We start from the raw sequence: 13,821 nt of genomic DNA on the forward strand, positions 1-13,821 counted from the left end.
TAACCCTGTTTTTTTTTTTTTCATAACATAACGATGGTTTTGCATTTGCACACATGGAATGAGTGTAATAGCAAATAGGACAATGCACCATTGCACAGCACATTATTTAGGCGAATGGGAGAATGGGCACTTAGTATGTCAGGGGAAATTACAGGCGAGGGAATGCACCATCGCTCCCCCTGCGAGGCCTGCTCAGTGGGCTAATCCACAATCCTCATCACGTCTTAATGTTGCCACTGTTGGTGGAAGCCCACAGCAGTTAACTTTAAGTGAAACACTCTTGAATAATGCCTGGGAAGTGGTTAGAGTACCTCGAGTCAACTAGACCCAACAGTAATCACAAGTTTTATTTATAGGGCACTTTTACTACGAAGTGAGAGAGATTTACAAGTAGAACAAAAATGTGGACAAGGGGGATTGTTTTATTGTGAAGTTGGGACATGACACATGGTGGGAGAGCTAGCATGACTTAATCTTGACTTAGTTCATGTGATTTATGACTTTAACAGTTTTAAAAGGTTTCTGACAGCCAGTAAAGGTTTGTAAATCAACCATATATATAATTTTCATAGTTTTTTGTTCCAACACCACACTGTTTAACCTTTTGGGACATTTGCATGCTTTACACTGTTAAAATGGGCAGAAGAAGACATCTTTTGGAGATATTATTGCAATTATTAACCATAGACTGTAAACAACATGGATGTAGTCTGAGTGATGTCACCCATTGGTTTCTGAAGAGGCGTTTTGAAGCCACATTGGAAATGCTATCTTCAGCTAACTGCTGCTGAGCTGAGGCGGGCCTACAGCCTCCTGGGACATTGGCTGCAAAGCTCCCAGTCCCAAGTTGTGTTAATGTGAGTTAGGCTTGATAAAATCAAAACGTATAAATTGTATTGAATGTAAAGAGTAAAAAAATTAGTAATAGAAACCAGAACGTTTTTTGATCTTCTGCATTAGCTTCATTATGAAACACAGAAGGTTGCCTCTTGATATTAACCTGACAGCAGGTGGTGTCATCTCTTCATAGCTAAAGGTCTCAGCAGTTAGACACTCAAGGTTTCACTTTGTAATGTGTCTTTATGAAGAACGAATACCATGTAATACTGCCCTCTCAACATCAAGAATTATAAGTTCAAGGCGCTGTAGACCTGAGAACTTACTTTTATCACAAAATAAATTCAGGTAATAATTACTAGTTTTGAACCCAAACTCTGTAGATACTATCAGTTCCCTGCAGCTAATGGCATTCTGGTTAAACAGTTTTTATCCTCACAAGGCCGACTAAAGACAAGAACCCTCCTTCAACCCTCTACAAAGCATGCTTTTCAGGAAACACAAGGAAAGGATTTGAACCTTCTACTACTACAACTAGAACACTAACTTTACAAATCAGCACGGCACACTTAGCTTCAAGTGCTAACAATGTGGCATTGAATGAGGAAAAGTGTTTTTTATTTATAAGAGGACAGAGTACGGTACATACAGGAGCATTATATCACCCTGCGCTCCTGGGCTTTGTAGAACAGTTTCAGAAGAAACTTTCTTTCAGAAGAAACTCACTTCTTCTCTTTTACAGCCCTTTATGAAATAACTGCGCGGCAACAACAGTTGGGCAATATTTCAGAGAGGGAAGCGAAAAGGGAAGCGGCTTCGGAGGCATGTGGCACCTGATCACCACCCCTTCCCCACCTCCCAGCATGCCACACACACACACACACACACACACACACACACACACACACACACACACACATACATACAGTGCATGTGTTGTGCAACTTTTATTATGTCAGCTAAAGGAAGATTCTGTGGCAATGTGACACAGGACTCCCCGCTAACAGAGTCCATTAGGAGGTTTTTTCTTTTTTCTCTCTCTCTCTGGTCTTTTTTAGTTAGTCATAATAATAATAATTTTTTTTATTCACATTAGCTTTTGAGTTTCATTCATTCTTACGTTTCCTGGACAGCGGCGGGAGGATGCCTCTATTAAATGTTTGTTTTATGCAAATGAAAAATGTCTTCAGACAAAATTAAAGCTCAGATTCATGTAGGAGTTGAAATAAAGTGCTTTTAGATTCCACAGCGTAGTTTTAAATGGACCCCTGGTTAGAGAGACTATTATTCAGAACAGACGTATGAAGAGTAACAGCTGATGTCAAGTGTGTGTCTCCTCTGTCCCGGCTCCCGTCTTTCCTAACTAACAAGTTCACCCTCCTGCGATCAAAGGGGCCTCAGGATTTATGGCTTTAATTTGGCAGTGAAAATGGCTGATGGCGGCTGTTACCAAGCCGAGGGGCCCCTGTTAGCACTTAACTGGCTAACTAGAGTGACGGGCATCTGGCTGGGTGGCTGCCTGGCTCTGTGTACCCTGAGTTCCTGCACTCCCACTTTTCCTCCCCCCCTTTGCCCCGCGGTGACCTGACACAACTCCATTCTCCTTGAAGCAAGGCACCATGCAGGCATTTCCTGACAATTTATGTCCTTGTGCCACAAGCGGGGGCATGCCCTGCACTAAAATCCTATCCCTGGCCCATTTAACACACGCCTCTTGGCCTCCCAGTAGACTGGTTATAGTGCTGCTTCACTGTCTGTGAGGCGGAGTCATTACTTGAAGTAACCATGCCGGAGTTAAGCTGATTTACTGCAAATCACCTAAACTTAACGATTCAGCAAACCAAAGTTGTGAATGTGTGTTTTCTTACCTTCCGCACAGAGACAGGGTCCATTATTTTCTCTAATTTCAGTATATCTTGCCGAACGTGAACGCTCTATTCCGCACTCACACAGTTACACACGTTCACACCGGGAAGCTGGCCAGTACGTTTACAGTCTGGGACGGATGAGGGTGAAGTGCCTTGCTCAGGGGCAGCTTCATGGTGGCAGTCAGAGAAGAGACACTCAAACACAACCGACTTCCAAGTCAGTTTTAAGCAACATTCTGACCGCCTAGTGTGGACGTTGAGTATGACTTATCTGTTTGCTGATTCGCCCCGGGAAAATCTTTTTCATGTATTCATGTGTTAAAAATAAAGGGTTACCTGTTTCAATACCATGGCAACACAAATACAAGTCCCACAGGCACTCAATATTGAGTAATTTTTTGTTTTTGATTACCGAAAATTCAGGCAAACTGCTGCACAGTGACTGAATTTCACAAATGCATTGGCAATGGAAAAGTACCAAAACGCTGCTAATTTAGACCTGTAGGTTTTTTTTTTACTCTTAATCATTAAACAATGGTTAGATATGGTTAGATAACCTGGTATCAAAAAAGTGAGTTGGACAACCTTCCAACACAACGTGATCATTTGCCAGGGGAAATAAAAACAAAGACTCCTCCGGTCATAGTGCCGTTGATCTCTTATCTTATTTAGACCTGGAGGCAGCGGTAACAGCCATGAAGAAGAAAAAAACCTAGAAATAGTCGATATTCTTCCAGATTTTCTGTAGCCAAGTCCACATGCGAGGAAGGAGAAACACTTTTTAAAGACAACGTTCTTAGAAATTGTTAACCGTACTTGTGAAGTGTGCACTTTGTTAGATTAGATTAAAACATGGCATGGCCCTTTTTAACAATATGTGTAAGTAAAAACATGAATGTGCATTTACTTTGAGCGCTGGTATTCGCCTGTGCCACTTAAAGATGGTTAAGTCAGGGTCGCACATGTTTGATTAATGCACTCAAATCAACAGAATGAAGAGTCTATTGTAGCTTAGCAGAGCAGCAGCAGCAGCAGCATGTGAGATAATAATAATAATTGCAGCTGCAACAATCCCATAATGGACGAATCAGAGACTTAAAGAAGTAACAAGAGCTACTTTGTGATTAATGCAAATGAGGGACATCAGCGGCTGTGTCGGGGTATTCTGTCTACATCTCCACTACATGTCTCGCTCTCCAAAGGTTAAGTGGCTGCTTTTGCCGGCTAATTCAGCCATATGCTCATCTGTGCATTTGACACTGGCCTCGCCATACGCTCGCACTACAAATTATGCCTCTTGCATATGCAGCCAATTAAAAAAAAGACACTGACTCTTGCTATTCAGTTAGAAGCCGTTGAATAGAGAGACAAAATCTTGTGTATATCGCAGATAAATCCAGGATGTGGTCGTTTTTTTAAGGTTGCTTTGGAGTGGCTTATGATCCAGTCACGCTCACTTGTGCAGCGTACCGTCTTTTGCATAACTTGTTGCATAAGCACTCTACTCTGGCAGGCACACTCTGTCATGTACACTCCGAGTCATTTCTCCTTTTGGTAGGGCTTATTACAGTACAGGCCGTTCCCTAATGTCACTGCGGTTGCAAAACCACACAAGCCATCTCTCCCCGTCTCTTTTTTTTTTTTTCAGTCATCTAAGAATTGGCTTCCTGTTTTCATTGTGTTCTCTTTCTCTCTCTGGAGGTGTCGTAACCCAGGAGGCCGTGCCAAGAACAAACCAAGGTCTGGTCGGGGAGAGATCGCTCTGTGCTTGCACTGGAAACAGACACACACACACACACACACACACACACACACACACACACACACACACACACACACACACACACACACACACAAGGCAAACATGCATATGTCTATTCTGCACACACAGAGTATCCAGATGTTAAATGAGTGTGCTTGGTGTTTGTGTGTGTGTTTGTTTGATGTGTGATGTGTATGGCATGTACAGTGGTTGCTGCCAAGCCATAAAAAGTCATTTGCCTGGGCCTGATCTGATGCGCCCTCCAACAGTACTGTGTGTGTGTGTGTGTGTGTGTGTGTGTGTGTGTGTGTGCAGTATCCTGTCTCTCCTTTTTATTGTTGTACAAATTCATAAAGTATTGGCAAAACATGGCAAACCAAACCGTAGCTGGAGGGCTTCATACTTGATCTACTTGCATAATAAGAATCAGAGTGTGATGAAACTAAAGTGGAAGAGGACTGAACAATAACTTTATGGCCCTGAGTCATGAGAAGGAATGTCCTGTATATTAAGCTCACACCGATGGTGAACACACAAAATATCTTTGATATTGAATATGATCAAAATGTTAAACTGACATAAAGCGTTTTCACGTTCACATCAATCTGGGAGTTAAAGAATTTAGTTCTGCAGATTAAAAGAGCTAAGGAGTAATGTACTGGTGGATTAACTCTATTCTTACTGAGTGTGTCAGGAGAACTTTTAGCAGGATTTTAGATCTGGGATTCATTTGATTTCAGTTTGTAATGTGTTCCAGAGTTTACAGCCTTCGATGGAGAAAGCTGATTGTACAAATGTAGATCCACGATGTTGTATGTTACAGTGTCCGTTCACTTCCTGTTTATGAGATTGTCGATACATTTGGAAACTCTTATAAACGCATATGCAATGTGTATCTTTCACTTTGGGGCAGCGATGCCAGCGTGGACAGGTTTTTTGTGCCTTACTTTCAGGGCCTGATTGTGTGATGATGGAAGGTTTCTGATGGTAGAGGGTGAAGCTTGAGCCCAAACTGTCAGATATTATAAGAAAAAAATCTTATGATGCATGACCACATGTGCTGCCTGAGTTTGTATAAAGTGCTGAATTCATTTAAAACAATTCAGGTTCTTCTTTACTGTTGCTGTGATTTTCTTATTTCTTATCCAACGTCAGCTGTGGATCCAAAATTATTCCTAAGAACTTTAATTAATCTCACTTATTTCTTTTTTTTCTTCTTAATCACAGTCCGGGGTAAATACATGGGTTTCCTGCTTTATTGGATCAGTGTCGTCCCCAAATGGCGTCGTCTCTATGAAATACAGTCGAGTCAAATTCATTGTGTGCCTCCACTGAACTCTCTTGTCTCTTGTCGTTGTTCAGCTGGTGACAAGGCCATCGTCTGTGATCAGTGTGGTGCTCAGTTCCAGACTGAAGAATCCCTGGAGTCTCACCGGCAGATCCACACAGGTAAGAACACAACCACACACACACACACACACACACACACACACACACACACACTGTCACACTTTCATACAGATATCATCATGACCCCAAAGACATAAAGACAAAGATTGAAGCTTGTCTGCTACTTCGTCGCCATCTGCTTTTTTCTCCATACACTAAATTAAGAAAACACTTTAAACAATGATTTTAAAGGCTTTTGCATATTTTGCTGGACATGTTGTTTAAAGTGGTTAAAAAAGTCCAAGTAGGAGATGTCCTGCATGAACTTCTATTTACTGTAATCAGATCGAGTTAAAACATAAAAACATTGAGATCCCATCAGGTCATCAGGTCCCTCCTGGTTCCCACTCCCTGTTTGTGTATTTACGGAAACCAGCATGTGGTTTGTGATGTTTGTGTGTGTTTTGTTGGTGTGTGGGGAGGCTCATTTAGCCCTCTCTGGCTAACTGGAGCCGTGGATTGACAGATAGATGGATCACATCATCTTTGGATTAGTCCCACTCGCCCTAAATCAAGACAGACCCAACAGTAATCAACAAACGGGGGAAAAGTTGGCAGGTCAGTGTTGTTTATCAGCGCTCAGCTATGGAGAAGGGAAGATGAGGACGGTGGAGGTGCCAAGATGTAAATAGGAGGAAGTAAATCCCGCTTTAGCAGATGTGTGATGGCCCAGAACCGTTTCACTGCCGCTGCTGATGAACTCTTTAATTTGCGGGGAAGGATTGCCTTAAATTTCCAACTCTTTACCGTGAAGATGATGTGATTGGGGGAAGGGTTCCTGCAGCAGTAACATGTTTATGAGCCCTCACTCTACATCCAACTTTTTGTACAATCACTGCACAGACCCTGTCAGGAGCATTTTCACACACTTCATACAAGTACATGTTGATGAGCAAATTACAGACTCCAACAAAGATTGACATTTTTCACAGTGTGCATTTTACAAACCAGTTCTGTAGATTAGTTTCCAAATGACCAAATGACAGCATGGACATCAACACGAGGGATAGACTGTTTAAAAGACGTGGAAGTAGCCGCCCATTCTTTTGTGAACAACCATCTTGAAGATTTAGATTGAAGCAGTCTTCCCCGTCTTGCTTATTTGGAGTCATAAGTGATGATATATTGGTTGGATATGCATTGTTATGACTCGTTCTTGTTCGACCAGTTGATATGGCAGCCACACCTTTAGAGCATACCTTGCTTTATTTGAAATAATACAACAGTTAATTACGACCTAGCGATCTGATTGGACGAGAGGCATTCCACAAGTGTCGATAAAGGAGAACAACAACACTGGGACTTTTTACTATATGTATCCCTCCGCCTCAGCCAGGAGTTCTGAAAACTTTTAACATACAGTTCATATCTTCACAAATATTCTAATGGTCAGTCTGTAACTTTAACAACACAATAAGCACAAGTGGAAATTGTTATGTTTGGTCAGTGCTGCAGGATCTCCAAATCTAGTAAGATCCATCCTCTAGCGACCGTGATTGTCTGAAGAAAGTTTAACTTCAGTGTGGCTGTTTGTTGGGAATTATTTTCCTGCAGATTTTAAGGCACTTAAAAGGAAAAACAGCAAACTCAAATCCTTTGGGGACCATGACAACGTGAGTCTTCGATAAGTTTAATGGCAGGTTTTTAATGTCACAGAGCAGTGGCAACAAACTGAAAGATCAGAAGGTTTCGACCACATTTCATTCGCCCTAGCTTGTCAAACCCAATGACAAGAGAGAAACGAGTGCTGCCAAGGCACGTTTAAAACCCGAAACCGATCTCCCCAAAAATAGCCGCACATCATCATTATCATCATCATGTGTTTTGTCCTTCTTCTGAAGCCATGACCCCTCAGGCTCCCTGCAGCAGCTCCCATACGCTCCAAGCCGTGGATACACTTTTTCTTTACCACCACTCGTGCCCCCCCCCCCCACACACACACACACACACACACACACACACTCCCCCTAAACATTTGAGGAGGTGAAGATCGGGGCTGTGTAGTCAGGGTTTGAGGGGGTTTCTCCTGAGGGGCATGCCATCGACCAATCAGCTCGCTGGAGGTAAAGAAGGGTTAAACGAGGCTAATGATCCAGCAGCCATAACAGCGGAAAGGAGCACTCTAAATATAGGCATTCCTGTCTGGAACGAATGGACGGGGTTGAGGAAGAGGGGGGGGAAGTGGCAGCCAAGGCCAGACGCGTTTTCTTGCCAGACAACTGGAGCAGCAGCAGCAGTAGCAGTAGTATATAGTAATCATCCATGTGTTGGGCCCTTCTGAGGCTCTGGTGAAATATGACAAGGCAGTTTCCATGCACCGTATGTTTCACTCGCTGTTGTATGACGCTACTGTAAATCATATAACATAGTTGGATCTGGATGAGAGCACTTGACGTTTGGCCGCTGTGTTCTGAAAGTATGGCATTCAGTTTTAGTATGACAACGATTCCCTACTGGAAGGAATGCAAGCACATATCACATTGTTTCAGTCGTTCTCTATGAAGATGTCCTGACATGCTCCATTGGGGTCACTCTTTTTCTGCAAAGTTTTGCACTCGTGTTTCATTTTGTGACTGAAAAATCTGAAGCCTTGTCGTAAGCGTTGCCGTAGCAATTGTAAGCTCAGCTGTATACATTTTAGACAATTTGCCAAGCCCAGCACAGTTGTGGCAGAGGACTCTTCAACATGAGTCTAGTTCTACTCGAGGTTTCTTCCTCTTAAAAGGAAGTTTCTTCTTGTCCCTGATGCTAAATGTTGCTTAGAGCTGTGCCCTTGCAGAATAATGTGATTAATATTATCAAGAGTACAGTCTATATCTGCTCTTTTTGTGAAGTGTCTTCAGACAACATTTGCTATGAATTGGCACTATACAAATAATACATCCTAACCTCCTTTCCCTATTCCTTACATCTATCTCAAAGTATGTTGTATTTAATCTTTTCATATTTAAGACTAGTAATGCTTAGATCCTGGTTGTATGCATTCTCATTCTTAGTTTTGATATGTTTAGTGCTTATTTACTCTGTATTTAATATTATATTGTGTTTATTTGCTAATATTGTGTGTTTGGATAACCTGCTGCTGTAACGCCTCAATTTCCCAGTTTGGGATCAATAAAGTAATTCTATTCTGTTCTATTCTATTATTGAAGCCCTTGCGCTCTTAGGAAAGATGAAGTGTTATTGTTGTTGTAGCCAGTGTGACGTGCACTTTGATGAACACGACATCCTCTATGGACTGCGAGCAAAGTTTTTAGATTTGTATGCTATTTTATTTGACGTCGCCCCTTTTATTCCTATTTGTCTGGAGAATATAAATAAGATCTCTCAGCAGAATGTTCCGGGGACAGACAAAACAAAGGACCCTACATCAGACACGGGCAGCCCTGTGTTAAATCTGTTTGAGCCAGAAAGCTTAACAAACACGGATTTATTTATACAGAAATGTCTGTGTGTACAGTACCCAAGACGCAGGACATCAGAGAGGGCGTGCGGTGGGAGCATGGGGTTACTGTTGGCCATCAAAGCCAGATTTGATCTCTGCCTGCCTCTTGGCAGCGCTTCAGCCCTTGGCTAATGTTCTCTGATGACAATATTTGGCCTCTGAAGCTGTGGCTGTTTCTTGCTGCTCTCAATGGGAACTATTGTGGCTTTCCCCTCTCCCTCGCTCTCCGGCTCGATCAGCTGCAGTCTGACTCAAACCTCTGTGTCGTTCTCACTTTGGCCCTTTTTAAAGGGACGCTCTTGGTATATTTCAAACCTCTATATGTCACCCAAGAGCCTTCTTACTGTAAGTGGGACGTAAAGCGGGCGGTTATCCACAACGGTGGAATAGTTTGGAGGCTGTAGAAGCATTCTTGAAGTTGTAATCATTCCTAACGGACAAGCACTTTTGCACAGGGACGCTGAGGGAGGGGGTTGAAGGGGGTGGGGGGGACTGGTCAGGATGCCAAGGGAACTATCAGCAAAAACATCATGTGGCTGTTTTCACCGACTGAACTCGTGCAAATACACAAGCACAAACACACACTGTAAACGAACCCCTTCATCTTTGGCATGTGTTGTGCAACTCGTATGCACAAATACATCCAGGAATGTCTGTGTTCACAATCCCAGAGTCACTTGTGAGTTGCATTACATCTACCGACGACTAATTCTCGTCACATATTTTCACCAAATTGGATGGCATCACATCAGAGTCTTTCTCTCTCTTCAAACTGGGACTCACCTCAGGGATTTTTTGTAAGCAAAGAACACAGTCTGTCTGTCTCTCATGAAGCTTTCTTCCTTCAAGAAAAACCCCGGCTGTCATTTAGAGATGTAGCCTATTTACTCCTGTCTTTGTCTCGTGTTCACCGATTGTTATGCGACGTATGCACTGAGAATTCATTTCTTTCTCTTTTGTTTTTTGTAAGACCGAGCTTTGCAGTGTTTGCAGTTATTTTTCCAGACAAACATGTGAGTGTTCATGCTTACAGGGAGGATTTCCTGCTGAGGACTTCCATTTCATCATGTGGCTGTCATGGTGTCATGTAATGTGCAGCGCTCACATGAAACATTTCTAAAATGAATTCTTTTTTTTTTTTGTATCTGTCTGGAAAAGTTCAAATGGCAGAGACTGGTTTTCTCTGACTGGATATAAAATAACAACATTTAATATCAGCAGTCATGCAGATATTCTTTGGCAGTGGCGATTCTAGAGTCTGTCAGGGTCCTACCACCAGCCTTCAATGAGAGTGAATGCTGTCAGATGGGGGCCCTCTTAGGGGGGTTTTCTACTGTCGTTGCAAAATTTGCACATTTTGGGGTTCAAAGTTTGTAAGCACTGTGGGGCCCCCTACTGGCCTTGGGCCCCAAGCAGTTGTCTGCCTTGCTTGTCGACAAGCAGCGCCCCTGTTCATTGGTCTTCATCAATAAAAAAAACACTACCTACACAAAATCAGCGAAGACCACTTTGTCCTCAGGGAGCGCTAGAATCGACACAAACAGAAAGTTCCTCACAGAAGCTTTCAACAGTATTGATATTATCATCTCAAATGTTCTTGTTGGTCTCAGCATAAAGAAGTGTTCCTTTGTCAAACTTGGTTTGTTACAGAGAGGCTGAAAAGTTTGTGAATAACCAAAGTGCATGTGTAGGCTTTGTATGTCTTTATTCAGAGATAGGACAGAGGATAGAGTCCGTAATCAGGATGGGAGAGAGAGACAGGGTATTGGCATGCGGGAAAGGAGCCACATGTCAGATTTGAACCCGGGCCGTCTGCTCGGGTCAACAGAGGTCAACCTCTGTACATGGGGTGCTCACTAACCACTAGGCTAGGCTATATGCATATGTTGGTTTTATAGTTCTGAAATGAGACTGATATAAAATAATCATTAACAGGTGCAACCATTGACAGAGAAATATTAAATACACCATTATCAGATTTTAAACATGAAATATGCCTATTATCCCAGATGTCTTTGAAGGCATCTAATCTGCTCAGATTTTTCATTTTTGCAGAGTATTGGCATCAATATCTAGTTTTTGTTTAGTTTTTTTAATTTCTAATGTCAATATGGGCATCACATGTAGCTTTTATATTTGTAGCATTTGCATAGGAATGAGGCTTGAATATCTTTTTACCCAAAGGAGGATAAAATGACTCTGCTGTACTTTGCAGTAAAATTTAAGGAGCTACTTTCTGTTGAATGTATTTATTAATGATTTCAGTTTTATAAATCTTTGCAGACTTGGTTAATCACTTAATCACTTAAACCATCCTCAGAAAGAAAAGTTGTCTGCAGTCCACCGTGTTCTCATTGTGACATCTGCTAGATGTTTCCAGATCTGTTTTAATGTACATTTACTCCCACACCATCAACAACATCCCATTGTGAAACTGTGCTCATTTAAACACGGCCGCCCCAAACGTGTCATTTTCTGTTTGCATTTCCAGTAAAGCCTCTCCTTCTTGGGCTGTACGGGACACGTCTTTTTCTGTCATTCCCTCTGTATCTCTATTCTCCTTCCAGCTATCTTCAATTCTGTTTTTTATTAGATTCTTTTGGTCCCCGCCATAATTTATAGCTCTTGTATTTTATTGGTAAAGCCCACCGCACTCACATTCCACTTGATTAAACTGCAGCTTGGTGCAGAAAAGCAAAAGGTCAGAGTCTGTGCACGGAGAAAATGAAGTTAAAGTACTTATTTTTTGTGTTTTTTATTTGCTGATTTAAAAAAATGTAGATTTCGCTACTAGATATTCATGCATCTTGCAGGATCTGCAGGCTCTATAACCGCCATTCAGAATCGAATATATTCACAAGTTCACACTTTTGTAATTTGCATGGCAATCTGCACATTCACCCCCCCCCCCCCCCCCCCAAACAAGGCCACATTCAGCTTGAGCAGTTATTCAACACGAGCTGTGAGTAGCAGCAGAAAGGACAGGGACTGCATCTCCCATGTGACCTGTGTAGAAATGAGTTCAGAGTCCACAGGCCTCACAAGAATTTGTTGTCTGACTGTTGGTGTTCCTGTTTATACATGGATCCTCTCCATGTACACACACACACACACACAGCGTTGCCAGAGAAAATCCACATATAATAGGAGGGGGGAGGCTGCTCTCTTTCTTTCGTTCTCTCTTTATCTCCCTCCGTCCTTTTTTAAAGTCTTGTAATACAGAGGAAAATATGCAAACCATGGAGTGGCAATAGTGGGTTTAGCCAGTGGGAACGCAGCGTGATTCCAGCAGGCCTCTGCCGCAGAGTAAACACTTTCTTTTCTCAAGCCAAAAATAGTTTGGCTGGGGTGAGAAGCGGCAGAGGAGGGAGGGAGGGAGGGAGGGAGGGAGGGAGGAGAGGCAGAAAGAGAAAGAGAGGAGAGAGAGGGGGAAACAACAGGGTTAAGAAGGTCTGAAAAAAAGCACCTCTTTGTGTCACAGTTTTTCTTTTTCTTCCTCGTAAATTGGTCGCACCGGTGGCCTCGCAATCAGTTACAACAAATACAAACACACACAAACGAGCGCACACACACACACACACACACACACACACACACACACACACACACACACACGGCCCAGTCATGTCACTCAAGCAAATTAGGCCAATGGCAGCGCTACACAGGGGTCACGTCAAAAGTGCCGATTGTCTCAATCACATTAGTCCTGCACTGGCATCTGTTTAGCATTTAGTTAATTGTGATGTTATTAAGTTGTCAGTGAGCATTAGGGTGGCGATAAGCAAAGCAAATATTCTCCCAGCGCGGGCAGGCAGCGCTACACACGTGTTGCTCGTACACACACACAAACGCACACACACTTGTAGAGTAACGCACAAACTCCTGGACCCCTGCAATTTTCAATGCGATTCCACTCAACCTACTGCTCACTCTTCACTCTGGTTAACTGTTTAATTATCACCATTAAGATGACATTAGCATGTTCATTTTAGCGCCGTGATGCTAAAGGGCCAGATGTGCATTAGCATTATGGCTTTTGATCCTAAAATGTTAGCATATTGAGCTTCCATGCCGGAGTCATCTGCTGTGTCAAAATGCTGATTAGCAGCAGGTCTAGCGCTCATCGTTTCAGCATCCCCACTCATGATTGAGCAAGCTGTCCGTGGTGGAGGGCAGATTATCCTTCTGTCTTGTCCGTCTGTCTGTCTGTCTGCTCGGGACCGGCCAGAGTGAGCTCAAACAGGGGGGCTATATCAGGTCACAGCAGGTATCAGGTGCCACATTCACCTTGCCAGGCCAATAGAGAGACACACAGAGGAGAAGGTCTGCTTAGATGTGCAAAAACAAAAAATTAACCACAGAGTTCTTATTTACGGCTCCATTTAGATAAAACTCAGACCTTCATAACTACTTTTGGATCGGACTAGAGTGCTTCGCTCATTTTTAAGAGGGAATGAAAT

At 42.7% G+C, this 13,821-nt stretch overlaps 1 protein-coding gene across 1 annotated transcript in view; it reads left to right on the forward strand.

The window, feature by feature from the left end:
- zbtb16a (zinc finger and BTB domain containing 16a) overlaps positions 1–13,821 on the forward strand; it is a 166,017-nt gene that overhangs the window by 93,820 nt on the left and 58,376 nt on the right. The window contains exon 4 of the mRNA XM_065962935.1: positions 5,830–5,916. Coding sequence (XP_065819007.1) covers positions 5,830–5,916 — 87 coding nt within the window. The remainder of the gene's footprint in view (positions 1–5,829; positions 5,917–13,821) is intronic.

This window comes from Labrus bergylta, chromosome 14, assembly GCF_963930695.1.
Source record: "Labrus bergylta chromosome 14, fLabBer1.1, whole genome shotgun sequence".
In the NCBI taxonomy this organism is placed as follows: Eukaryota; Metazoa; Chordata; class Actinopteri; order Labriformes; family Labridae; genus Labrus; species Labrus bergylta.